At 52.4% G+C, this 27,349-nt stretch overlaps 2 protein-coding genes across 7 annotated transcripts in view; one reads left to right on the forward strand and one right to left on the reverse strand.

Annotated features, from left to right (window-relative positions):
• Window positions 1–896: 896 nt before the first annotated feature.
• LOC112669994 (uncharacterized) lies at window positions 897–10,158 on the reverse strand. 5 transcript variants are annotated; one of them, XM_025463654.3, is made up of 4 exons: window positions 10,025–10,158; window positions 8,778–9,017; window positions 6,898–7,463; window positions 897–5,816 (listed from the first exon to the last, which is right to left on the reverse strand). In XM_025463654.3, the coding sequence occupies exon 4, from the start codon at window positions 3,160–3,162 to the stop codon at window positions 1,972–1,974; it is 1,191 nt and encodes a 396-aa protein (XP_025319439.3). In that variant the 5' UTR covers window positions 3,163–5,816; window positions 6,898–7,463; window positions 8,778–9,017; window positions 10,025–10,158; the 3' UTR covers window positions 897–1,971. The 5 variants fall into 5 exon arrangements, with proteins under 5 accessions (XP_025319439.3, XP_035576781.1, XP_048957207.1 ...); XM_035720888.2 differs by lacking the exon at window positions 10,025–10,158 and having other exon boundaries at window positions 6,898–7,126; window positions 7,366–7,463; window positions 8,864–9,467; XM_049101250.1 differs by lacking the exon at window positions 10,025–10,158 and having other exon boundaries at window positions 6,898–7,126; window positions 7,366–7,463; window positions 8,778–9,466.
• Window positions 10,159–10,389: 231 nt separating this feature from the next.
• TWIST2 (twist family bHLH transcription factor 2) overlaps window positions 10,390–27,349 on the forward strand; it is a 51,199-nt gene continuing 34,239 nt past the window's right edge. Inside the window, exon 1 of one of the 2 annotated variants that reach the window (XM_025463661.3) lies at window positions 10,390–10,903. In XM_025463661.3, coding sequence (XP_025319446.1) covers window positions 10,569–10,903 — 335 coding nt within the window. In that variant the 5' untranslated portion in view covers window positions 10,390–10,568. Of the gene's footprint in view, window positions 11,087–27,349 lie in introns of both variants that reach the window. The other variant, XM_025463660.3, reaches the window with a different exon arrangement.

The raw sequence follows: 27,349 nt of genomic DNA on the forward strand, positions 1-27,349 counted from the left end.
CCCGGGTCCCCAGGATCACGCCCTGGGCTGAAGGCAGCGCTAAACCGCTAGGCCACCAGGGCTGCCCCATTTTTTTCTTTAAACAAGGGCATCCGGTCATCTGTCCCCTCATCACTTAGGAGAGCACTGCATTCCGGCTCCATGCCGCCCTGGTGACCTCCGTAAGAGAGAAAGTTGCCACACACCCCGAGGTGCTTCCCCCACCGGACTTCGTCGATGTGTTTTCATATTTAAGATATCATCAGAGTTTTGACACACAAGTTTGATTCTAAGTTTATTCCTTAAAACATTTAAGGTCAAACCTCTATGTTTATTCAGGTAAGTGTTTCAGGAACCTCAGTCAAGATCTCAACTAATGAACTGAAAGTTTTCCGAAGAACATTTTTAAACATTTATATAGTCTTAATTTAAGATCTGCTAGAGCTCAAAAGTGTCATGTGGCAGAGAGACCATAATTTCTAATAATAAAGTATTGGGGACGATAAATTCACATGACCTTCTCAGGAAAGTTTATGACCAGGTCACAACGGGGCAGGGACTTTACGAGGGGTCGGGGCATGTGTGGTCACCAAAGGCTCCCCTGCACATTATTTAGACAGATTAAAGAAAATCGCACTCCCCATGCCTTGGAAGCATCTGCCACCCTTTCTAAAACGCCACTAACATCAAAGTGTGCCTTGAAGCTTAAGTCCCCAGATGGAGATTTTATTTTATTTTATTTTATTTTATTTTATTTTATTTTATTTTATTTTATTTATTTTTTAATTTTTTCATAGGAGTTCGATTTGCCAACATATAGCATAACACCCAGTGCTCACCCCGCCAAGTGACCCCCCTCAGTGCCCGTCACCCAGTCATCCCCACTCCCTGCCCTCCTCCCCTTCCACTACCCCTTGTTCATTTCCCAGAGTTAGGAGGCTCTCATGTCCTGTCTCCCTTTCTGATATTTCCACACATTTTCTCTCCTTTCCCCTATAATCCTTTTCACTATTTTTTATATTCCCCAAATGAATGAGAACATATGTTTGTCCTTCTCCAATTGACTTACTTCACTCAGCATCATACCCTCCAGTTCCATCCACGTCGAAGCCAATGGTGGGTATTTGTCGTTTCTAATGGCTGAGGAATATTCCATTGTATACATAAACCACAGCTTCTCTATCCATTCATCTTTCGATGGACACCAAGGATCCTTCCACAGTTTGGCTATTGTGGACATTGCTGCTAGAAACATCGGGGTGCAGGGGTCCCGGCGTTTCACTGCATCTCTATCTTTGGGGTAAATCCCCAGCAGTGCAATTGCTGGGTCGTAGGGCAGGTCTATTTTTAACTCTTTGAGGAACCTCCACACAGTTTCCCAGAGTGGCTGCACCAGGTCACATCCCCGCCAACAGTGCAGGAGGGTTCCCCTTTCTCACATCCTCTCCAACATTGGTTGTCTCTCGTCTTGTTAATTTTCCCCATTCTCACTGGGGTGAGGTGGGATCTCCTTGTGGTTTTGATCTGTATTTCCGTGATGGTCCGTGATGCGCAGCATTTTCTCATGGGCTTGTTGGCCATGTCTATGGCAGATGGGGATTTTAGTTGCAGAAAATAGAACCTAGACATCATTGTGTTAAGGAAACCTTAGGGTTTATTCACCCAAACCATTCTCCCTCAAGAAGGGAAAGTGAGTCCCATGGAGAGGAAGGGGTGTCATCCCCTGTCGTTGGCAGAGCACAGGGTCTTGACCTCACCATCCGGCTCTGTCTCTGCCCTTCTGCACAGCAGCCTGGTGTAATTGTGTTTTAACTTTTTTCTTTTTCTAACATGATAGAGCAGTGTTTAAATTGCCTGCGTTTCTCATTCTCAACGAGTCTATCTCAAGGTGGGAACATAATTATGTACAACAAGAGGAGCAATGGGTATAGGGAACCTCTCTACTATATTCCAAGCCTAACTTTGGGGGATTCACAACCATGATGAGAGAAGTCAAATCCTGCATCTTCTCCTTCTTAATTCCCACTTGTCCCCCTCCAATCTCATCTTAGCACTGACGGTCCCTGGTTCTCTGGTTCCCTGGTTCCATGGTTCCCTGGTTCTGTGGTACCCTGGCTCCGTGGTTCTGTGGTTCTGTGGTTCTCCAGTTCCATGGTTCTCTGGTTCTAAGATTCTGTTGGTTCTATAGTTCCCTGGTTCTGTGGTTCTGTGGTTCCCTGGTTCTGTGGTTCTGTGGTTCCCTGGTTCCGTGGTTCTCCAGTTCCTTGGTTCCATGGTTTCATGGTTCCCTGGTTCCGTAGTTCTGTGGTTCCCTGGCTCTGTGGTTCTGTGGTTCTCCAGTTCTGTGGTTCTCCAGTTCCCTGGTTCTCTGGTTCTGTGGTTCTCTGGTTCCCTGGTTCCATGATTCCCTGGTTCTGTGGTTCTCTGGTTCTCTAGTTCCATGGTTCTCCAGTTCCCTGGCTCCATGGTTCCCTGGTTCTGAGATTCCCTGGTTCCCTGTTGCCTGGTTCCATAGTTTCCTGATTCTGTGGTTCCCTGGTTCTGTAGTTCTCTGGTTCCCTGGTTCCATGGTTTCCTGGTTCTGTGGTTCTCTGGTTCTCCAGCTCCATGGTTCTCTGGTTCTGTGGTTCCCTGGCTCCGTGATTCTCTGGTTCCCTGGTTCCATGATTCCCTGGTTCTGTGGTTCTCTGGTTCTCCAGTTCTGTGGTTCTCCAGTTCCCTGGCTCCGTGGTTCCCTGGTTCTGAGAATCCCTGGTTCCCTGTTGCCTGGTTCCATAGTTCCTTGGTTCTGTGGTTCCCTGGTTCCGTGGGTCCTTGAGTCCATGGTTCTCTGGTTCCCTGGTTCCGTGGTTCTCTGGTTCTCTGGTTCCACGGTTCCCTGGCTCTGCGGTTCTCTGGTTCTCCAGTTCCCTGGTTCCATGGTTCCCTGGTTCCCTGGTTCCATGGTTCTCTGATTCCCTGGCTTTGAGATTCCCTGGTTCCCTCTTCCCTGGTTCCGTGGTTCCCTGGTTCTGTGGTTCTCTGGTTCTCCAGTTCCCTGGTTCCCTGGTTCCCTGGTTCCATGGCTCCATGGTTCTCTGGTTCCCTGGTTCTCTGGTTCTGTGGTTCCCTGGTTCTGTGGGTCCTTGGATCCATGGTTCTCTGATTCCCTGGTTCTCTGGCTCCATGGTTCCCTGGGTCCATGGTTCCCTAGTTCCCTGGTTCTGAGATTCCCTGGTTCCCTATTGCCTGGTTCCATGGTTCTCTGACCCTGTGGTCTCCAGTTCCCTGGTTCCCTCATTCCCTGGTTCTGTGGCTCCTTGATTCCGTGGTTCCCCAGTTCCAGGTTCTCCAGTTCCCGGGTTCTCTGGTTCTCTGGTTCCCTGGTTTTGTGCTTCCCTGGTTCTCTGGTTCCATGGTTCCCTGAGTCCATGTTTCCTGGTTCTGTGGCCTCATGGTTTTTAGTCCGTGGTTCTGTGGTTCCCCAGTTCCTTGGTAGGCTGGCAGGGCTTCTGCAACAGGCTCCTAGTTGGCTTTCCTTTTCCAGCTGCTCTCAAAGTAAGTCGGTCACCACCTCTTTCCTTAGACCTCTCCTTTGGTTCCCATTGCCTCCACCAGGAAATCTAAACTCAGTATTGTCCTATAAGATCCTTGAGAGCCTGGCCTCTACCTCCTCAGTGGGACCTCCTCACACCACAGTGGACACTCCTTGTTTATCCAGCATCTCTCCCAGTGGAAACTTCCCCACCTTCATGGCCCAGCCTGCCCTTCAGGTCCCATCCTATCACAAGAGCAGTGATATAATCCAGCTGGTTGATTAGGGTCCTTGGGCCCCAGGACACATGGTGAAGTCCAGCCAGTCAGGCTTCTATGCCCGACATCTCTGCTGGAGCTAGAGAAGATGCTATTTATTTAGCATTGCTGTCCCTGGAGGATAAGACCCTGGAGCACCTGTCATCTTCACGCACAAAGGGAAAACCTCCTTGTATCGAGAGAGTGAGCTTCCTACATAGAGGGAAGCAGAGCTGAAGGATGGAGAAGGAGAAAAGAGACACAACAGCATGGAAACTCCTGGATCCAGCTAAGCCTGAAGACAGCCTGAGCCTGACCTTCCTAAGTAGCGAACCAACAGATTCACTTTTTTTGTTAAGCACATTTAGGGTGTATTTTTGTCACCTGCAACCACAACCAAGAAAGTGCTGGCCACCGATCCCTGAGATCCCAGCCACAGAGATGTCCCCACTGCAGGGACACCTTTGCATTTCACCCTCGTGGGCGTTGACACACTTTCATCTCTGCCTGAATGCTCTTTTCTCTCTTCTGATGGTAGATTTGCTCTGTCTTTGCTGCTGTCTTTCCCAGCACCCCACACCCCCTGGTCTCTGTCCCCAGGCTTCTCTGAAATCTGGTTCATACTTTTCTATATCCTGCAAGTGGCTGCACCCTGGAGTAGCTGTTCACGGGGCTCCTACTCCATGCCACTTCTCAGCATCATACTAAACACACAGTGATTATTAATTAAAAGGCTCTTTGTTAGTAATCTCCTGTCTTCGATTATCTTCTCCCCACAGGGCACAGCGGGGTGGGGTGTGTGTTCTCACGGGGGTGTAACCAGAGTATGTGGTGAGGAGAGACGTCCACCAAGAGTCCCACCTCTTTGTCCCCATCAGTCAACAGCACCTGCTGGGCTCCGTCTGAAAGTGTGAAGTTTGAAGAGGAGTGGCTGGGGATGGGATGGGGTGGGGCGGGGAGGAGAGGAGAGGGCACAAGATGTGAACGACAAATTTGAAGATTAAAAACAAACAGGGCGGGACAGCAAGAGTTTTTATCTATTTGAGCCAACTATTCAAATTATATTAAACAACGGAAATGAGGTTTCCATTTGGGTAACCAGGACTTGCATTTATGGGTTGCATTTCTTGCAAGGGGCTCAGGGGGCAGAAAGCATGCCTTCCTGATTCATGAATTAAAGTGAAGCTAAATGAAATCCAGCAACTGTGGATGATAACCTTGCAATCCCCACAGCTGCAGGGCCTCTGGTGGAGGAGGATGGGGAGGCAGGCTTGTGGGGGACCCAGCCCCACTGGGCACATGAGTGCTTGTCAGGAGAACAGAAACAGGAGAGAGGAGCTAGCTTTCACAGCCTGGGTTCCTGGGTCACTAGGTGGGGTTTCACCCCTGACCCCAGCCTGCTGTGGGCCACTGGGTCTCCTCCCCTGAGGGATCAGCAGAGAACAGCTGCCCACCAGAGGCACAGAGACGGAGGGAGGCACAGGCCAACACGGGCACTGAGCCCCTCCGGAGCCCTGCAAGGTGTGCAGCAAGAGGGCCCAGCAGCCTCCTGCTCTCTGCACTTGCATTCAGCTTCTAAACAATGATGTCCAGCAATTTCCAACTGACAATGTCGGCTTGCACATACACGCTTATTTCTGCTCTCTCCCTTGAATCCATCTACATTGGGCTGAAGGAACAGAAGAGGCAAAACCTAGGTCTCAGAGGAAGCAGGAGAGGAGTCCACTGCAGGCATGCTTGGGCAGGTGGAAGGAGGCTGGAGGAGTGGCGTCCCACTCCACGGACGGTGGAGGCCCGGACGCCAGAGCCCAGGTCGGGGCACGGCCCGGACAGCAAGCTGGCTGGACCCCATGCAGAAGTATCCCCACCTCTCAGCCAATGTCAAGAGCAGATGCATCGGGACGCTGGGTGGCTCAGTGGGTGACCATCTGCCTCCGGCTCAGGGCGTGGTCCTGGGGTCCCGGGATCGAGTCCCGCATCGGGCTCCCTGCATGGAGCCTGCTTCTCCCTCTGCCTGGGTCTCTGCCTCTCTCTGTGTGTCTCTCATGGGTACATACATAAAATCTCTAAAAAAAAAAAAAAAAAAAAAAAAAAAAAAAAAAAAGCACATGCATGGTCTGGATCTCCTCCCCCATCCCAAAGATGCCAGGTGCGAGCCTCCCCCCTCCCTCTGACTCTGAAGGCAGAATGTTACCTTGGAGAATTCTAGCCAGAGCCCGTTCAGATGAGGGTGCCCGGGAGTGCAGAGGAGAGGAGAGGAGAGGAGAGGAAAGGAGAGGAAATGGGAAGGCCTGTACTGAAAACAGAGAGAATGTGTGGACATCCACATCCTGCATGATGAGAGCTCCTCCTAGGCCTCTTCCCCACCCTGGGTGCCGGGACCCTGGAAGGGAAAGTCTATGCTCCAGGTCAGGAGGTAGAAGAATTCTTCTCCGGAGATAGTTCCAGTCACAAAGAAAACACTGGCAAATAGTGGGGATCCAGTATTGCCCTGTCCCAGGGCAGACAGTCCATGAGCCCATGCGCTGTTGGGGAGGAGCTGCCAGTGACCCGAGTGACGGGGTGGAGTGAGTCCGAGCCCCAGGACGGGGCGTCAGAGCAGTGGCGGGGCACTCTCACTGCCAGGCTGGACAGCCTTCCAGAATATGGTAAAGACAGGCCTTTACAAAAAGTGAAACGAGCCCTTTTGGGGTTCTGAGAACAGGAGAGTCAGGTCTGATTGCATCCGCATGGCACCATTTAACTTGTCCAAGTAGTACGTGCTGGATTTCCTGGGACTGGCTGCCAAGTCCAGAGGCTGGTGATTTGGTAGGAATCCCTCATGTTAGTTAGCACGGATGAGGTTTGCAAAATGGTGATGTAATCCCACCATTCCGCCCTCATTTATTATCTGGAGTACATCTGCGGAGCAAGACATTTCCTCAACTCTTCTGTTACTTTGAAGTATAATTTGGTAAGAAAGGCTGGTTATGTGCTTGACTCTTTCCCTTTACTTACCAATTTTCAGAATCATGACTCAATTTCCCATCATCAGCCTAAGATGACCAGGAATTTTTTTTTATTTGATTAACATTATAAACTCATGGATTTTTTTTTAACCCTCTGATGTGTCTCCATCGTTGTAGTTTTGCTCTGAATGATGCTTACCTTGCACCATCTTTGGCCTGTGGAGGCATTTTTCAGTGCACTCCTGGGTCCTGCCATGACTCAGCAGCCACTGGCCGCTTCCTCGCTTTCCAGCACAGAGAGATAGACGCTTCAGGCTTATCTTGCACAGGTTTTCCCCTGATCTGAAGTCAGCCCTTTCTTCCAGGAGAGAACACAGCTTGAACACTGGTGGTGCTCCTTGCCACTGGATCCATCCAAGTTTCTAGGTCTTTCCAGGGGTCAGGGCCAGGAAATGCACCGTTTAAGAGAAAATACATCACGAGTTGATACTGATACTTCCAACAAGTTTAGAACTACACAGTCATGCCTAATTCTTCTCATTTCATATTTGTATCTCTTTTCTTCCAGGATAGAAATTTTGATTTCTCAAAACTGAAACATAATAACTGACTTGCCTTAGCTCACAGTTTCAGAATGACAATAGCAATATTGTTACTAGAAACATACATTTTTTGCAGTTCCTCTGGCCACCCTTGCAGTGGATCCCCGCAGGGTCGAATGACAGTGTTTACCGTTTTCAATGATTCCTGGGTGCTGTGGAAGCCCTGAGGGGGAAAAATTAGGTACCTTGTCTCATTCTGCTTTTGACTGTTAGGGTTTTTTTTTTTTTTCATTTTGATTCAGTTTTCTAAGTAACTTTGTAAAACATTCGTATGATTCTGAAGCCAAATCTATAAAACAAAGTTTATGCAGAAGAGCCTGGCTTGCATAGCAGACCCCTGCACTCTGTTCTCTCTCTCCCATTCTATATGCCATGGTTGCTCTTCTCACTCTTGTTTTTACCAAAATTTGGTATATATTCAAAGTCAAAAGAATCATAATAGGAGTTTGTGGCAAGGACAACTTTGATTTGACCTTAAAGGCATCAAAGCGTGTCAAAGGCCAATGTCAGTCCACATTACAAGCGAATGTTTGTGATGTCAAGAAGCTGCACACCCTGAGGACAGCCCTCGCGTGCACCTTCTAGACCCCAGTCCGGAGGCGGGGTCTCAGGCAGGGTCCCTTTGCAGAGAACAGCCCACACCAGCTGCTCCACTCAGGAAGCAACTTATCAGAGGACATGATAAAATTGCTGGGAGCTGAGCAAACAGGCTCCGGGCAGAGCTCACGTCCAGATCACACAACAGCACTGGAGTTGCTGCCTCGCTGCACCAGGAAAACAGTGGTTCCAGAACCATCCTGGGGTGGCGGAGCTGCTGCCACTGCACGGCCGCTCCTGCTGTGCTTACTCCTGAAAACTGATGCTCATGCCCTAACTCCAGACATCCAGAGACCACACACTGTGCTGCCGAGCAAAACCAAACACATCCACCTCTGGACTTAAAAGGGCAGGGCAGGGTGGATGGCCCTCTTTCCCCTACACATCCCAGGAGAGCACTCTTACAGACCAGGGCTGCCACAGTCTGAAAAGGGTCATCTTGGCTTTCCCTGCCCTGCAGTGCTGGAGGGAACAGAAGAACGATGGGCAGGACAGTGGGCACCCACCCACCCGATGCACGGGGAGGAGCTGTTTTGGTAACATTAGATGTGCAATAGTAGAACCGTTACTATGAAGACTTGTCCTATGCCTTCCTGAGCATTTTTTCTGGGTGGTGGTGTGTGTGGGTGTGTGTGTGTGGGGATTTTAAGGGGATTTTTTTTAAAGGCGACTCTTGCTTGTATGTGATGTGTGGCTTGGACATTAGATTTCAGCCTTTTGTCGGTATGCCTCTACCCTGCCAGTGTTATTGCTGTAATTTAGGCAAATGACTGGTTTTTAGATCCGACTTCCAGAAATTGTTCTGCTGCCCATCATCAGCAGGGAAGACAGAGATGGGGGCGTGGAGCAGAGCGGGGGTGTGGGGGGGCAGGATCTGCACCTCCTTAAATGCCCTCCAGCCTCGGGGAGCAAGTCTATCAACCACATTCATTTAAGCTGGGCCCAGACACAAGCTGAGAGACACACGGAGTTGGTGAAAGAGCAGGGGCGCACGGTCCAAGGCGCGGCGGGGAGGGCGCAGGCCCCTCGGACGGGCAGCCCAGGGAAGGCTGTGCCCCAGGCCGGGAAGCAGGCTTCCCTCGCCGTCTCCATCATCCTTCCATACGTGCATTTTCGAAGTCTGGAGAAGGATACAGAAAGCCAGATAAACCGCGAGCCTTCTCAGAGCAGGGGCGGGTGTTGCTGGGCGCGGGGACCCCCCAGGACCCTGAGTCTAGGATCCCGAAGCCCGCGGCGGGTTCGGTCTGCGGCCGGCGCTGTTCCACGGCCACCTCCGCCGGAGGGCCTCCAGGTGCCCGGCTCACAGCCGGGGAAGGTCCCCGGGAGCGGCCGGGCTCCGACGCGGTGGCCGCGGAGGCCGAGCGCTCCCGGCCCGGAGTTCAACTTCAATAAAAGGGCCCAGCCCGCCCTTGATCACGCGGCTTGCCTGACAGCCCGGCTCAGGCCCGGGCCTAATTGAGCCCGGGTCACCTGGGAATAGGTTCAAAGGCATCAAAGCCGTAAACCACCTCCAGGCCCCGAGCCAGAGCGGCCTGGCGAACAAAGAGCCCCCCCCCTCCAACCACTTCAAACGCGCCCGCGCTCGGCGTCCAGATGGCGCGGGGCCGGGGTCCGCGGTGTCGCCCCCCGCCCAGGCCAGGCCCCGCGCTCCCGCCGCCCCGGGCCCTCCGTGCAGCTCCCCGCCTGCCCTCCGGGCCCTGCCGACGCGCGAAGCCGCGGGGCGCGCCAGCCGGGGACCCCGCACCGGGCACCGCAGGCAGGGCCAACAGGTGGGCGCCGCGGGCCCCCGCGCTCCCGCAGAGGCTCGCTGTGCGCTCACGTTTGAAAGCGCTTGGAAGGAGGGTCTGCAAAGGGCGTCGGGGCTGGGGATCCTCGGAAAGCTGCGGTGAGAGACGACACCCAAGACAAAGCCCGGGCAGAGGCTTCGCGTGTGCGCGGGTCCCCGCGCGCGTGCGTGGGCAGCGGCGTCTCGGGGGTCTGGGCGCCGCGGTCTGGGCGCGGGGACCCCCGCCCACGCACATCCTCCTCCCGGGACTGAGTGTTCGGGCCCCGGCGCTGACTCGCGGCGCTCGCGGGGGGCTGGGGTGCCACGGAGGAGCACCCCGGGGCTCCCCGCCGCGTGCTCACCTCCTGGGAGCGCATCTAGGGTCGGACTGGGCCCCCGCGCCCCCGCGCCCCGGGGAGCTCCTGCAGCCGCGGCGGGGCCCGAGCTCCACGTTGCGGAGCAGACAAAGCGGGTGGGCAGTGCCCGCGCCCCGGGCGGCCGGAGAGCGGCCCGAGCTCCCGGCGGGGGCGCGGGCGGCGCGCAGGGGCCCGGCCTCCGGGGTGCCCGCCGCGGCCGGAGCCGAAGGGGGAGGCAAAACTGAAAGTGCCGCGCCGGGGGGCGGGGGCGGCCGGCGGAGGCCCCAGAGCTCGCCCAGCCCCCGGCCGCCGCGGCCAATCAGCGCGCCGCCCTCGCTCCTGACAACTATTTAGCAACCCAGCCCGGCTAGAGTTTCCAAAAAAGTTAGAATAACTTCCTCTCCCGGAGACCTCGGTTTTGCACAAGCCGGCCCTGAAACCAGAGCCTCGCGGGCAGCCCGGGGAGCGTGTGCTCGGCGGCCGCGGGCTTGGCCAGCGGCGCGCGCTCGGCGCCCGGCGCCCCCAGCCCCAAGCGCGCCGGGCGGGCGCCATGGAGGAGGGCTCCAGCTCGCCCGTGTCCCCCGTGGACAGCCTGGGCACCAGCGAGGAGGAGCTCGAGAGGCAGCCCAAGCGCTTCGGCCGGAAGCGGCGCTACAGCAAGAAGTCGAGCGAAGATGGCAGCCCGACCCCGGGCAAGCGCGGCAAGAAGGGCAGCCCGAGCGCGCAGTCCTTCGAGGAGCTGCAGAGCCAGCGCATCCTGGCCAACGTGCGCGAGCGCCAGCGCACCCAGTCGCTCAACGAGGCCTTCGCGGCGCTGCGCAAGATCATCCCCACGCTGCCCTCGGACAAGCTCAGCAAGATCCAGACGCTCAAGCTGGCCGCCAGGTACATAGACTTCCTCTACCAGGTCCTGCAGAGCGACGAGATGGACAATAAGATGACCAGCTGCAGCTACGTGGCCCACGAGCGCCTCAGCTACGCCTTCTCCGTGTGGCGCATGGAGGGCGCGTGGTCCATGTCCGCCTCCCACTAGCGCCGCGCCGCCCACGTCCGGACCCGCGCGCCAGGGTAGGTGCTGCGCGCGCGCCCCGCGCCCTCGGCAGCCGTGGGGCAGGCGGGCGGCCCGGCCGCGCATCCCTCCTCGCGGGTGGGGTGGGGTGGGGTGCGGTGGGGGGCCGCGGCGGCGGGGTGCGCTCTGGCTCGCAGCCGCGGGGCGGGGGGCGGGGGGGAGCGCCCGCGTCCCCGGGGCCCCGTCGGGGCCTTCTGCAAGCTTCCCTGCCCGGGGGTGCCAGTCGGGAGCGGGGGCGACGGGTGACAGCGTCCCTCGCATCCTCGCCGCTGCTGCGGGCGCCTGTGGGTGCCGTCGGGCGGGGGGCATCGCCGGGGCCGCCCGCAGGGGCAGAGGGAGGGGAGCCCGCTGTTCCCCGCGTCCCCGCTGCCGGGCGGGCCTGGCTGCGGCCGTGCGCTCCTCCCGGGGAGCCGCGGAGCGCGTGCGGACGCTCGGTGTGCGCGGACGGCTGCAGCAGGGCGTCCAGGCCGGCGCTCCGGGGGCCGAGCGGGCCGGGTGGGCGCAGAGGAGCGCGCCGGCGGCCAGGTGTGTGCTGGGGAGGGCGCGCGCGGCGGGGTGCGGGGGACGCTGCCCTGCGCGGGGGGCTCCCGGGCGAGCCCGGGTCGGCCGTGCGCCGGGAGCGCGGCAGCCGGAGCGCCTGGGCCGGGGCTCGAACCGCGCTGCCCGCAGGCAGGGGGGCCGATCCGGGGCTGCGAGCCGCTGGCTCGTTCTGGAACCCGGAGGGTCTGGGAGGGTGCGAGGGGTCCAGGCTGGGAAACAGGTTTGCGGGAGCCGAGGCGGTGCGGGCGGCCCTGCGCGGGGCCAGGCGAGGGGCTCGGGCTGCCGAGGGCATTTGGAAAGTCGGGTGCGCTCTGGGAGAGCGCTCGGGGCGCCCTGCACCCGCTCCCTTCCACCAGACGCCTTGGAGGGCCCTTCAGACCAACTCTCACCCCGGAGGCGCCGTCCTTTCCAGAAGGCTCTGCGAGGCTGGTGGGCATCTCCCTTCCAAGGGCTCTCCAGGGCAACGCCAGATGTGTTGGGGGGGAGGGGGTAGAAATCCTTACTACTTCGTATGCTGTAGTTTCTCGCTCATCTTGCAATGTTTTTATAAGTCTCTACTTCACACAGAAGGAATTTAGATTAATCCAGAGCGTGCCCCCGCCCGTTCTCCCAAACATATCTATTTCTTTCTTCTTCTTCTTCTTCTTCTTTTTTTTAATGTGGTTCTCTAATATCTGCAAATGTTTTTGCTCTGGTCGCACAAGGCAGATCTAGCGCAGGTGAATTTTGTTTTTAAAGTTTTTATTTCTGTGCCACTGAAAATTCTTTTGACGAAATTGCACCCCCGTAAGATAATGATCGTTTTATAGGTTTTGTTTTGTTTTTTTTTAAGAAAGAATTTTTTAGCAGAGAATAACTTATGGGAATCTCCTCCTATCTTTGTCAAAAACAGATGGAAAGTATCTCAATCACATATTTCTCTAGGAAAGAAAGTTTGGATTGGCTGAGTAGTAAAATGCTACAGGGGGATAATACATTAATTCTGGGTTTTGCTGCCTAAATTATGAGCTTCCATTAGTTAATTCCATTTACCCTTTATACCATCCATAGTTTACAGGACATCTGAAGTAAGGACAAACAGATGAGGAATGTCATCTTTGTAAAGCATACATGTATAGCTTTGTTTAAGAAAAATGTCAACAGAATTATCATTAAGACTTCCCTCCAGAAAATTATTTGAAAACAAATACCAGGAGATAGTACCTTAATGTAAAATTTAGTAGGATCATTTAAAAACCATTTTTAAATAACCACATTCCTCAAACTTAGAGAATCAGAGCTCACACTTAAAGATTATATAAAAATAAAAGGCAATACTTAATTATGTGTTGAGAATCTGGGGGGAAAGTCCTTAAAATATAACAGATAACATATTCAGCTGGAGAACGAATGATCTCTATGGGGGTCTATTTATTTTTATTTTTATATACTTGAATATAACAAATTCCAGTAAGCCAGTTTCTTTAGGTAGGTTGGTAACCACTCTCTACAAGAAGAGAAGGGAAATGTGGACATTTTTGATACACCAATAATTCTAGACACGTTTTGTTTTTACTGACCAGGCACGTTGGGCAAACATTTTTGTATTTTTTTAATCACATCAGTCTCTGTGAATATAAATACAATCTTGATTGGTCTGATTTCATGAAAATGTCACTAAATGGCATTTGTTATTTACTCGTAATATTTTAAAGAAGTGCTAGTTATACGTACCAGCAAAGAATTTCTAGACCTTTCAGTAAATTGCGTGTGATTTTAATGTATTAATATGAGAAGTTTTCACATATATGACAAAAGCTGCTTCCAGACAAACAGCAGCAACCGTAAAAAGCCTAAATTGTCCCTTGATATAAAGAGAAGCACAGAAAATGGTGGAGTTCGGCTGGTGCTAATATTTAGCCTGACTTTCTTCTTTGGCCTGGTTTTTAAACATACACGTACACAATAAATCAGGTGTCGTTGGGCAGTCAGCTGGGTTCATCTAATTGGGGAAAAAAAATATCAAAATAAGTTTTTAGTATTCTCATTAAGTGCCTCAGCTTTAGGATCAGGGTCAGGGGCACCTGGTTTGGAGGAAGGTGACGATTATCAGACATTTTTCCTATTCTCTGCTTTGTTGTTAAAGAAAACAAATCTTCCCTAACTCCTGCAATATGCACAGATTTTTTTTTTAGTAGGTTACTGTACTCAACAAACTACTTTTTTTTTTAATCCTCTGAGAACTTTATTACTTTGGAGAAAGGAGTATGATCCTCTCACCCTCTAAAAAGTGGGTAAGCCTGTTCCTGAACATTTACTTCTTGGAGGTATTTGTTAACTTGCTGTATTTGGAATGCTAGCTGGTCTCAAAAGCAAAGTAATTCTCCATGAAGAACGCACATGCAGAATCCCAGGAGAGATTTTGATTGATCAGAAGATGTGGAATGAAAGTCTGAGCTACCTGAAATGCGAGTATTGCTTTGTTATAAAATACCCGTCAATGAGATCCAGTATAGGGAGCTGATCCCCGTGATGTGGGTATTTTCTTTAAGTGTCTGTGGTTATTCTTTCAACCTTGCATGAAGACGTCTTGCTACGCATCTGGCCAGCGTGGGGGCTGGAGGGATGGGACTTTGAGAGTGGCTGTTTGAGGTCATTTGAAATATAGTACTTTATTGAAGTTTTCTGAAAACTGTACTATTTTCAGACAAGTCTTGAGCCTGAAAGAATTGAGTTTCCATCATCTTTGCTTCACTGTATTCTGGATGGACGGCACAGATGCCAGATTCCTCTTGCCTGGCAAAAAAGACCATAAAGTAAACTCTTTCTGAGCAGAGCACTATAACTCATAACTTTAGTTTAAATCTGGGCTTTAAAAAAAACAAATATTTTAATAAGCCAATTTTAAAGGCTGAACTTTTATGACAGTTTTTAAGCTTAGTATTTATATTAATCTATTCTCACTGGTGTCTTTAAAAACTCTGTGAATTCGTGCTGGAATGTCTGTTTATGTTTGTGTCTTTTCCTGGGAAAGGATAAATGTGCTGCAAAAAGCAAACCAAATACAAAGCTCTCCACCAGCAAAGAGTTCACGAATGAGGCAATAAAACTCAAAGAAGAGGTGAATAAGTTACTGTAGCCAAGAAGCGGCCATAAAGGAGAAGTAGAATCTAAGGGACACGGACAGGATGCATTCACAAGAAAAGCCAAGATGGAGTAGTAAAAACAAGGACTGTTTAAAAAGAAACTCTGCAGGGTCACCTGAGTCTACACGTGTGACAAGATTGTAGTGAATGAAACACACACACACACACACACATACACACATGAGTGCATGTAAAACTGGTGAAGTCTCAGGACTTCTGGAGATCATATCAGTGTCACTTTCCCGGTTGTGGCCTCGCATCAGAGTTTTGCAAGATGTTACCATTGGGAGAAACTGAGTAAAGAGTGTAAGATACTCCCTGTTATTTCTTACAACTTCATATGAATCTACAGTTTTGTCAAAATAAAAAGGAAAGATATTCCACAAGAATTTAAAATCTTTTCTGTATTCAAACTAGCAAATTATGTAAGGTATTATTATGCCTCATGCAGGAGTAATCAACTAAAAATGTGGTTTGAACCCAAATCCACCTTTTTCTCCTGATGTCATTTGCATGTTGTCCTTCTTTTCAAAATACGAGGAATCTCAAAATATTTCCACTATATAATTAAGGATGGCTCCTTCTTATTCTGAATCCCAGAAATCTGAGAGGAGAATTACCAATTAATACATTTTTTCCCTATACTAAGAAACAAAATATTTTTCAAAGAAATTTCAAAACTGACTGAAGATTAGCTTTTCAGATACTAAGTCGACCCTGACATGCACACACAATTCTGAAGCCCACGGTTTGAAAAAAATTATTCACCAAGAGGTTTAGAGATGAAAGTTTTAGTATTTAGAGCCATACATGCACCTCGAGGTGAGAGAGAATGAGAGAGAGAGAGAGAGAGAGAGAGAGAGAGAGAGAGAGAGAGAGAGGGAGAGAGAGAACAAACCCTAAATTCAGTCACGGTTATTTTAAAGTAATATTTGTTTGTCCTGGGAACATATTTTGTGTTTGGTTCAGTAGTAGACCTTTGAATGCAATTTAGCTATATTAAATGTGCCTTAATTTAATGTTTGTTTTGGAATGTGATACAGTGATATTAACGATGTGATTTTCGTGCTGATGTAAACTAGGTCACAATGGGATTTGTCTCCAGTGATTACTAATGGTGGTCATGCTCAAGGAGAATTGAGTCAGGAACTGGAAAAGCCTGACTCAATTCCAACATGAGAGAAATTTTTAGTAGTTAATTGAAAATAGAGTCATTTTTGAACCCAAACGGTGTTATTTTACATGCTTCTAACGTCTGTATTGTTTTTGTACATCTCGATTGTTCGGAATAACATGAGCCTGTGATTATGTGTAAGAAATCGGTGGCTGAGAGTGCTCAGGGCACGGGGTCTGTGGAGTCTGTTGCTTAGCACCCACTTCCCATCCCCAACGCTTTCCTCTGTCCCTTGACCAGGGCAAGGTGTAGATGACCCCAGCTTCTCATGACAGCCTCTGTAGAACTGTAACTTGGCTTCTTAAATCCTAAGATTGCTACCTTTAAAATTGGCACATGCCAGTCTGGTTCTGCAGATCAGAATTTCCCCCATCAGTTAAATGAAGGATAGCCCAAAGAGCTTTCAGTTCTCTAATTCATCTATTCTGGAAAATGCTTTTTCTTTTTAGCTCACATCCAGCCTTTAAAACAAACAAAAAAAAGTCATCTGCACCTTTTGGGGGAGAATTGCAAATTTAGTCACGTTGTCTGACATTAGTTTCATATTTCCCACTGTTTAATTTTGACAGAGAGAGTTCACATTTGTTTTTCGGAATGTATAGATTTGGTACATGACTGACAGGAGAGGTTTGGGCAGAAACCTTGATTTTAATTAACCCTTTGATGGTGACCAAACACCAAATCCCAACCCCATAGCTGAGGTTTGTGGTGTGGTCACAGCCAGAGCCTTTCCAGAGCGCCAGGCGGAGCCACTCAGCACAGGACAACCTAGGGCAGGTTTTCAGCTTTTTGCTTCAAGAGGGGAGGAATAGGGTTCCTTTATCTCACTTCCACTTGGAGGGAAAAAAAATGACCACACTTTTTGTTGTTAATGCTGTTTTTTCTACTGCCGTACAAATAAAATGCCACACCGACTTCTCTGTTAAAGTCTCTGAGTTTGTCCCTCTTCTTAAGAGATTCAAGGGATTTTTTTCTTTTTTTTTTTCTTTTTTCTTTTTTTCTTTTTGCCTGCTTCAGCGGCAAGTGGGGCTCCAGGAGGGACAGCTTGTAAAATAAACAAACTCCCTAAAAGAAAACACAGGCCAATAGTTTATAGTCTCTGACTCTATCTACTGCCATGGTGGCTTTCTTTGTGTGTTCTACTTTGATTTAACATTCTGGAAGTCAAAATGCAAGCAGGCAGCGTCTTCCTTCAATCAAGAGCTCTAGAAATAAAGATTGAGTTGCTATTTCCTTTCCTTAATCTCAGTTCTTAAAGTAGATTTGGCTTGCAGGGAGCGCGGAGGGATCAGAAGTCAGAAGCCATTTGCCTTGTTTGGCTTTTTGGACCTCGAGGTGCAAAGTGCCTGTTAGCTAGAGAGGCCTGGCCCGGTGGAGGGATAGAAGGCAAGCCGGCCTTCGGGCTCAGCCAGATCCCCACTGACTTCCAGAAAGCTGTGTGAACTTAAAATCCAGCTCTTTATGAGAGTGCCTTGATAAATATGTAGTGAGGTGCGTCTCCTTTCTTTGGGAAATGCCTGAATTATTGCAAATTGGAACGGAAAGAAGGGAGGGAGAGGCATGATTTTCCTGGAGACCTGTCCCTTTCATGTGATTGAGTTCCACAGATGAGCAACGTCTCCACTGAAGATTGATTTCCCCAAATTTAAACCATTCCAAGTTGCGTACTACGTATATATTGGTTCCTAAGTAATCAAAACCGACGTTCCTCTCTTTCATGGTGTCTGTGTGCCTGGGTGGGAGCCCGAGAGAGAAAGAGCTGATCTTTGCACGTTGTTTTTTTTTTTTTTCTGCCCAGAGAGCATTTCTTCTGCAGCCATGCCCCCTGCCACCCACTCCTACAGCCCGCACTCCCTCTCGTATTCTTTAACTGAGAACTCATCTGTGTTATTATTACCATTAGCCGAAACCCATGTCAGTTTTCATATTATAATCAGTAAGGAAGGATGAACAAAGAGCCTGTCCTTCCAGGAATAGCACCATCACGCCCAGGGGATGAACACACCATCTCAGGGTTCTCCAAGTTGAGTGGTTCCAAGTGTTCGGGAAGCTCAGCGGGGCTCAGTGAACGATGTACACCCAGGCCCCCTGGCCCCCCCCTCTGTGCTGGGTGACTCCCTCTCCTTAATTGCCCCCGTTACTACTTTCTAAGAAATTGTTGCACTGATACTGGAACAGAAGTGTCCCAAACAGATGTCTGTACCCTAGGAAATCTGGTGGGTCCTGTTTCTGTTGGTTTCTCTTGTGCAACAGGAGCGGCCTCATCCACCTATAGCTGCCGGGGGACCAGGTGGTGACCCCGTGGACGCGCCCACACGGGGATTCTGTGGCGTCTTCATAGGGTGGGGCAGATCTCGTGGAGTCGTGGGGTGTGATGAAGAGCCCTGCACAGGGAAGGATTTTAAGGGCAGAATTGACTTGAGGTGACTTGGTTGGATGTTAAAGTATTGCCAATTCCAAAAACTCTCATTTAGACTGCTTTTCGGGGGGTAGAGATGATCTTTTAACTAAACGACATGCGTAAGGTGGGGACTATGATATATTTATCGGCTCATCTCAAAGATTGCTATTATGCTACATTCGTTTTTGTTTTATGACATTTCCAAAATGAACAATTCCCTATCATTTCATTGTTGAGCAGTTTAATCTCCTTGTGCGTCTCCAAAGACTCCATAAACATTAATCTATCATCTTACAATTTATAATACGGAAAAGGTAACTCTTTCAGGAGTGACAGAGTAGGAGAAAATGAGGGTGTGCGCAGGAGGCGTGCTGTGCGGAGACCCTCACAAGGGACGGGGGCAACCAAGGAGACCGGGGCCCCTTAGTAAGAAAACAAAAGGATCCAGGCTTCTGTGCCGGCGTGCACCTCCCAGTGCTGGCTGCCGATGGATCACCTCTTCCCTCAGGGTCCCCCAGAAACCGAAGAAAATGCTTTATCAGAATAAGCATGCTGCCTGCCTTCCCAGAACAATGAAACCCAGCAAGGTGGCCTCAATTCTTCTGCCTTAATGCCCCAGGCAGGAGGCCACGGGGCCAGAGTGACTGGAGAAGGACCTACAGGGCTCTTGTGTCTTATTTGTTCCCAGGGGTCAACGTGGCTCTGCAAAGGGTATCAGAGAAGTGCCAGGGTGGCTCCTGCCTTGGAGGAGGGCCCCCACCCCTGTCACGAGATGCTTCAGGTGTCAGAGCAGAGGGCCCTGACAGGTGGTCAGGGATGGACACACCTGCTTGACACCGGGGCGGGGACCCAAGGTCAGCCTGGGTGGGCTGGGCTGTCCTGGGCTGCTCAGCGCCCCTGTGTGGCTTGGAGGGACCCTCCGAGGACAGTGCGGGGGAGCAAGAGGAAAGACCTCGAAGATCATTTATTTGCAAAGAGCTGCTCACTGCTCTGTGGTTTTCTGGGCCTCCGGGCAGGGCAGAGGCGGGCCGGGAGCTGCTCGCTGACCCCCACCTGCAGCTCATGCTGCTGAACTTCCCAGCGAGGTGAGCCCAGGGCTGACGAGAGCGAGCGGTGGCTCAGCATTTATTTCCTCCTCCTGGGGTTCACACTGTAGAAATCTCCCCACCGCCAAATTCTGCATGAGAGGCCTCTGCTCATCCACAGTCGGCTTCCAGAAGGAGACGTCAACCTCCCACCCCCGAGGTCGGCCCGCAGAGCGCTGGACGGTGATGGGACATTACTTCCCAGGGGGTCACACCAGACGGGCCTGCTCCTGCCTCCTTCCCCGGAAGTGTGTCCGTGTGCAGGTTCTCCGAACCCCACCCTCGGACAGCAGGCGTGTGGCCAGCGTGTCGGGAAAGACCCAGCGCGCACCCTTTCATGTTAATCACACAATCTCACTTTCCCGGAGCTGCGAGAGGGAGGGGAGCGGGGGTGGGGGGGCGGGTGTCCCTGGCCCCCCAGGGCGCTCCCCACCTTCTCCCGCGGGGCTGTGCACGCTCCTCCGGGCATCCCCAGGGCTCCTCCTGCCCGTGACTGCGCGCCACCCATGGGACTCTCCACGATGGATTTTGCAGTTTGTCGAAGTCTCTGCCTCCAGAATAAATCGTATGGAAGTCTTTCCCTTGGGAACCGTCGCCTCCACGGTCTTTTTCTATTTTGGGGAAATTTTAATTAGACAGAAACCGAAGCCTGTTGCCTTTGCAGGAAGAGGCGAGGCTCCCAAGTTAATCTATTGGGCAAACCCGTTGTCCTGCGTCCAGCGGGCCTTGGGGTGGAGAACATTCCTGCCCTCAACCCACGGTCGTGTGTGGCTTAGCAAGTTGTAGCCTCTCTGGGGACTCGGTTTCCCTCTATGTAAAGTGATGGGGTGGGTTCCTGACACCCTGCAGCTGTCCGTATCGTGGGAGTCGGTGTGACCCGGGCACTCCCCACTAGCTGTACACCCCGGAGGGATTGAAGGCAGGGGCTCCGGGGAACAGGTGTGCGCGTGTGTTTAGGGTAGTGCTGCTCACGATAGCCTCAAGGTGGAAGCTACCCCAACTGTGCCAGCTGGGGGAGAGCGAGAGCTCAGGGTCGCCCCACATGCTGTTCTGCTCAGCCAGGAGCGACCGCGGGGACAGCCACCGGCGCAGCGTGCTGCTGGCGGACGCGACGCTAAGTCAGAGGAGTCAAGACACAGGAGGCCACGTGTTGTATGAGTCCCTCTAAACGAAAAATCCGGAATAGGCAAAAGTGGATTCGTGGCTGCCAGGGCCTGGAGGAGGGGGATTGGGACATGATTGCTTAATGGGTGTGGGATTTCTGTTTGGGGTGATGAAAAAGTTCTAGAAATAGATAGTGATGATGTTTGCACAATAGTGGGAGCGCCGGGCACTTAATTCCACCGGATTTTGTACTTGAAAATGGTCAAAGTGACAAAGATCATATTATGTGTATTTTACATCCCCCAAGACGTGGACCGTGGGCCCCTCTGCTGCCCAGTAGGACGTGGGGGTGGACGTGGGCTAAACCCCCCGCTTCTCTCCGCTTTCCAGAGGCGCTGCCCGCGTTCGCCACGTGACTCTGTGTTTATCAGATGATTCTCCGCCTTGGGGCGGCCCTGCCTGGAAATGTTTCTCTTTCTCTTTCGTAATCTGTTTCCTAATGGGGACCCCCCCCGAAAAAGCACTCTGATCCCCCCCTGCCATTTATCCCCACGCTCCGATTTTAGCGGCATGTGGATGATTCCTCCAGAAGCCCCTCCACGTGGACTGAGCTCTCACGTGCTCCGGGGCGATGGGCCAGGGGTGGGGGGCCCGGGTTCTGCGTGGTCTGCGGTCCACCCAGCGGCCCAGAGAGGGGGCGTTTCCCCATCTGTGGCGAGAGTGGCCCATGAGCTCCCTGGAGCCTGTCTGCGGATCGGACCCTTTGAGGCTCAGAGGAAACGTCAAGACACTGATGCTGACTTGATGGCTCCTGAAACGTGGGGCCTCTGGCTCGGGGCTGCTCCTCTCAGCGGACCCCTCTTTTTCTCTGGTATCACTTAACCCAGGGCTGGGGACGGAGCACAGCGCAGTGAGTGTGCTTTTGAGTGACACGCTGAGTGCCGTGCCAGAGATGGGGTACAGGCCGGACCCTGGCATGAAATCAGTCCGGGCCAATTGGGCGGTTTTCTCTTTACTTTTTTTTCTCTTCTTCCTCCCCTGATCGCTTAACCCTTATATGCCTCCTGAGCCCCCTGTGGGACCCCGGGGACCCACACAGGAGCGAGGGGCAGCGGAGGGGCTCTCCTCTGAGGGGTCCTCAGCCACGATCCAGTTCTGTTTCTTTTTTAAACACTACCACAATCAGCATTTTGAGACACTCACAGGAACCCCAGAGATCGTGTTGGGCTCGTGGATTGCGTGTGTCTTGAGAATCCAGGCACATGGGCTCAGAACTGGGAGCAGACCCCGAGGAGTCTTAACCAGGAGAGTCAGGTTGCCCAAAGCACAGGATGCTGTTGTGTCTCCATTCCTGGCCCTCTGGCCCCCCCGGAGGGAAAACCTTCGGGATGGAGGGAGACAGAGATCCCCCAAACCCTGACACAGAGGACTCCACGGAGAGACAGCAGGGTGGGATCTGCTTGTCTACTCCCCTCGTTATGCTCCTGGCCTCACAGGAGCCGGAGTCACCTCCACCAGCCAGGTGCATCCTGTCTCGGGGATCCCATCTGTCGACACTCAGCTGCAGAGTGGACACGCTTTGATATATTAGTGTGGTGCTCACATTGACAGCATGGCACTCTGCTCTTCTCTCTCGTCACTTCTGCTTCATAGTGACCGAAGAGGAGGCATAGGTGTGCCCACCTGGGCGCTGTAGGCCGTGGGACATTGGGGCCAGCACTCCAGTCAAGACGGGGTACAAGGGGGGGGACGTCCATCCCTTGATTGTGCAGTTGGTTTTCACAAATACCATCCTGGTGACATGAACTAGGGTTGGCACCTTTGGGTGCACAACACACAGGGTGCTCCCTCCCACCCTGTCCCCTATCCTTCTTACTATCCCCTGAGCAGTTTAGGCCTTAGTATCACAATGACCTCAGCCTCTCCCTTAGCACATCTGCTGACAAAGCTGACAGAAAATCAGGCTTCCTGGTGAATCCCTGGGCATGCATCCATTTTACCCCATCCAAGCCTCATGGTTCGGTGGAGCATCAATCACCTATGACGTGTGGCCCCCCAGATGGAGGGCAGCAGGGACACCCGGGTCACTGTTCCATAGAACCCATCAGTGAACGTTCAGGGAACTTAAGTGACATTTGCTGATGGGAACCCTTCACAGCCTCTCATTCCTGATCTTTCAAAGTAGAGTAAGCATAAATTAGGAAGGAAAAAAAAATCTCTGATTAAATTAAAATTTGAAACTCTTGTATACCAAAAAACTATGATAACCAGAACTTTGAAACGAGCCAGGAAGGAAGCATTCACAATGTGTTGTGCAGTGAGTCAATATTCCTACTACACCAAAGCTCTTAAAAATCCGAAGGAAAACAAAATAATCACCCAGTAGGAAAAAAAAAGGGTGGAAATATGAATTCACAGGAGAAGAAATTCAGTTGCCCAATATACCTAGGAAAGGTGTTCAACTTCAACAGCAACCCAAGAAATTAAAAACAAACAGGTGGATACTTTTTTTTTTTTTTTTAAAGAAATTGGAAGAAAAGGTAATGATAATCCTGAGCATTGAGGCAGGTGTGAGGAACGGGGCCCCCTTGTCTTTGACCTGCGAAGATGAATTGTAAAATCTTTACAAGGAGACTTTGACAATAGATAAGGAAAGGTTGGAACATGGGAAATCCTGTATGAGCCAGGAATTGCACTTGCAGTCACTATCCTGGGTGAATAACGGTGGGTCTGGCCAGCAACGACGAGATTCCTATCGGCTTTGCTAATATTAGCGACACGCTTCAAATGTCCTGGGGGGTTGGTTGAGAATAAACTGTGGTCCGTCCATAGACTGGAGCACTATACAGTCAGCAGATTTTGTGCCGAAACACATATTTGATCATTGAGGGAAACGGCCCCATGAGGGATCTTAAGGATCATAAGTCCCCAGGGTTGAACATTCCTAGTGGGCTTGCACGTGCGTTTAGCATGAGAGCGGAAACCTCTGGACCAAGATGTGAGTCAAAGAATCTCCTTTTCCTTCTTCTTCTTGTGTTTCTTTATTTTCCAAATGTTCTGCAAATGCCCTGTCTTGCGTTTGCAGTTTGAGAAAACAGCGCTTTTTAAAGATAGAGGGGAGGGTGCACACCCACCGGTCGCTGGTCGGGACTCTGCGCGCCCTCCCCACGTCCCCTCCGTGAAGCTCCGCTCCTGCAGGACAGCCTGCTCCCCTGGCCCGACCTCCCTTTCACTATTACAGCTTTGGTTCTGCCCGAGGTCATATGAGAAAGGGGCCTTAGAGGCCTGCGTGGCTCAGCGGTTGAGCATCTGCGTTGGACTTGGGGCGTGACCCCGGGGTCCTGGGATCGAGTCCCGCATCAGGGAGCCTGCTTCTCCCTCTGCCTGTGTCTCTGCCTCTCTCTGTGTGTCTCTCATGAATAAATAAATAAAATCTTTAAAAAAAAGAGGGGGGTCCTTTAAAAACCTATTCTTGCACCTCCCGGCACTGTATGGCTCAAGACCCCGACCTGTTACTTTAATTTCATACATTTTTCCAGAATGTATCAACAGGGCCCAGCCTGGCTCCCTGGCTTTGGGCGACCGGGCTGCCTACGCCTTCCTGCAATTCCAGGAATTAGCGCGTCCTCATCCTTGTCCCCGCGTGGCCCCCACCCTCCGTGGGCTTTCTGTGTTCCCCTCGTCTTTGGTTTGTGAACTCTTCTCTCTCTATTTGGGGATAAATGTCCTTAATGATAAAGCACTCCCAGATTTCTGGATTAAGTGAGTGGAGAAAATACGATGAGTTTAGTAACTGTCCTCCTAACCCGAACTGGGAGGAGGAGGAGGAGGAGGAGCAGGAGGAGGAGGAGGGAGGAACCGCTCCTCACCTCTTGGAGGCCGTTGGGATTCACTGATGATTGGACCGAGAAGCTAGAATCAGTCATCCCAAGCTCCTGGCCTTGTGCGATGACCGGGAGTGCTGGGCCCGGAGGGGCGGATGGGCGTGCCGAGGGGGGGTTGCGGGGGGCGGGCAGGGGAGTGGGTTCGCCGCCATCGCTGCAGGCCAGGTCCTCCAGAGCCCGGCCCGCTTGCTTCCAGCCTCCTCCGGTGCCTGCGTCCCACCTGCGCCCTCCCGGGGGCCCCACGGCCACCCGTGTCCCCAGGCGGAGCCTCAGGCTCACATTTCCTTTCAGATTCTCAGCCCTAATCTAATTTGCACTGGGCCTGCCTTCTTTCACCCCTGGGCTGCATTTGATGCATACTTCTGGCAAAATCTGGGACCACCCTTGCCAGATGATCAAATCCTTTTCAGAAGGCTGACCGAAGTGTTTGTGAGTTTCCACGGCGAGCGCGGGGTGTGGGGAGCAGGAGCCCCGGGCACGCGTGCTCGCGGCTACCCCTGCCCGCGACCGCCCGTCCCGCGCGGAGCCAGCTGCGCTTTAATCCCCAGCCCCAAACCACAGATACCTTTTGCTGTCAAGACATAAAGAAACCAAGAGGTTAACGGCCGGGTGAGCCCCGCCGTGGGCCTCCTGCATGAATCAGCGCCGACTGCGGAGCAGAGCGGGTGACTCACACGGATGGCTTTTTGTCTTCTGGCCGCGCACATCAACAGCAGGAAGGCTTGAATGGGAGGCCGGGGTGCGGGGCAGAAGGTGGCCCCCGGCTCCCGAGGGCGGCCCCAGGCGGAGGGAGCGCAGGCCCTTGGGACCAAGACGCGGTGCCAGCAGAGCAGAGGCCAGTGCCCGCATGGGCACTGTGGGCCCAGAGGGACCCGGGGGGTGGGGGGAGGTGAGTGAGCCCCGGATGCTCTGTGGGGTGCTGGGCCCGGGGCCACCGGGGCCTGAGGTCAGCTCACCCTCCACGCCGCTCGTGCCTGCAGGCCGCTATCCTTCCCTGAGCTCCTGTGCACCGGGAAGGCGGCCCTTGGGGTTCCCCTCCTTTGGGACCCTCTGCGAGGTCCAGGGCTCCAGGCATATGTCAGGGCCTGGCCTCAGATGCATGGGGAGGCTGGGGGCTCTGGAAAGCCCACAGGGTGCAGCTGGGGTGACAGCAGGATTCAGCAGTGACTCAGTGAGGCCTCGGTGGCCTCCCCCCAAGCAGACCTGGCTTCAGAGTGGTCTGAGGAGCCTCCTCCTCTCCTGCTCCCAACCAGTATCCGGGGTAGAGAGACTGAGACAGAGCCGCTCTGCCCGGGGGCAAAGATGCTGAGGGCTGACAGCTGAGACTCTGGCACGCCTGGGTCACTGAGGGACCACAGCCCTGGGCCAGTAGGGTTATTTCGATCCTGGAAACAGCTCAGTGAGGTTGGTACGCTTATGCCCATTCCCCAGATGGGAAAATGCAGGGACCCAGGGGGTCAGCTAAGGGCGTCCAGTTAGCAGTGGGCAGAGGCAGGACTTGAACCCAGGCAGTCTGCGCCTTCAGCAGATGGTCTAGAAAGGGAGATTCCCCTTTGCCGTCAAATACGGCCCAGCTCCTGTTCTCGGAACGTGCCGTTCCCCTGGACGTGTCAGGTTCAGACGAGGTGGTGGCAGTTCTTGGAGAGAGAGGGAGAGGCCTGTGCCTGGACCCTGGCTGAGCATAAGTGGCATTTCCTACGCCCTCGGCCCCTGCCTGTGGGTGGGCAGCCTGTGCACTGCCAGCTGGAGGCTGACCTTGCCTCCCCGGCTGCCCCACGCACCTGTGCAATCTGGTATCAGGATTCAGCGAGGCAGGCCGAGCACTGTTCAGCCCAGACACAGGAGTCCCCGGGTCCAGAAATGGGCAGATCGCCCCTCCCCTCTCCCCTCCTGGGCATCCATTGGCTCTTAGTGCCCACAGATTAAGCCTTGGAATTGACGGGGCCCAGGGAACAAGATGAACCTCGGGTTATGCTGGTTGGGGGCTTGTTTTCCTGCTGTTATATTAGAAACACACTCCTTCTAATCCAAGGAGCCTCGCTACCTTTATAAATGGGTGGTGTGAATAAATGAGCAGGTTTGGTGGTCTTGGTCCGCAGGGAACACCCTCCACGGTCTGTCCAACGGGCAGCGTGTGATCATGTGATTCCCAACGATGGGACGGTACCCATCCCTCCCGGCGGTGCCAGCAAGGGACACAGGGGCCCTTCTTCCTGGACCGTCAGGACCTGCAGTTTCCTCTCTCCAGGTCATTCTTTAAAAAAATTTTTTATTTACCTGATTTATTGCATTTTTTAATATTATTATGACTTGTTTCTTTTCCAGATCAGTATAATCTCCTTCACAGCAAAATTGAGGGAAAGGAGGGAGATTTCCTGCGTCCCCCCACCTCCACACATGCGCAGCCTCCTCTGTTGTCAGCATCCCCCACCAGATGGTACATGTGTTCCGGCCGATGACCCCACACAGGCACAGCATCATCACCCAAAATCCGGGGTGCACATGAGGGCTCCCTCCCGGTGTTGTGCACTCTGTGGGTTTGGACCAACCTATAAGGACGTGTATCCATTACTATGGTATCATACAGAGTATTATCACCGCCCTAGGAATCCTCCAGGTGCCACCTGTTCATCCCTTTCTCCCGTCACCCCCTGACCCATGGTGACCACTCATCTTTTTACTGTCTCTATGGTTTTGCCTTTTCTAGAAGGTCCTATAGTTGGACTCATACAGTATGTAGGCTTTTCACCTTGGTTTCTTTCACTTAGTGATACACATTGAAAGATCCTTCCTGTCTTTTCATGGCTCAGGAGCTCATTTCCTTCCAGTGCCGAGTGATGTGGCAACGTCTGGATGGACCACGGTCTATCCATCCACCGACTGAAGGGCATCTCGGTTGCTTCCGAGTTTTGGCCAATTATGAATAAAGCTGTTGTAAGCATCTGCATT

This window comes from Canis lupus, chromosome 25, assembly GCF_003254725.2.
Source record: "Canis lupus dingo isolate Sandy chromosome 25, ASM325472v2, whole genome shotgun sequence".
Lineage (NCBI taxonomy): Eukaryota > Metazoa > Chordata > Mammalia > Carnivora > Canidae > Canis > Canis lupus.

Coding starts and splice junctions, on each gene's coding strand:
- LOC112669994 (XM_025463654.3), bottom strand. CDS start 3,162: ATGGACCCAGGGAACCATGGAGCCAGAGAACCAGGGAATCAGAGAACC.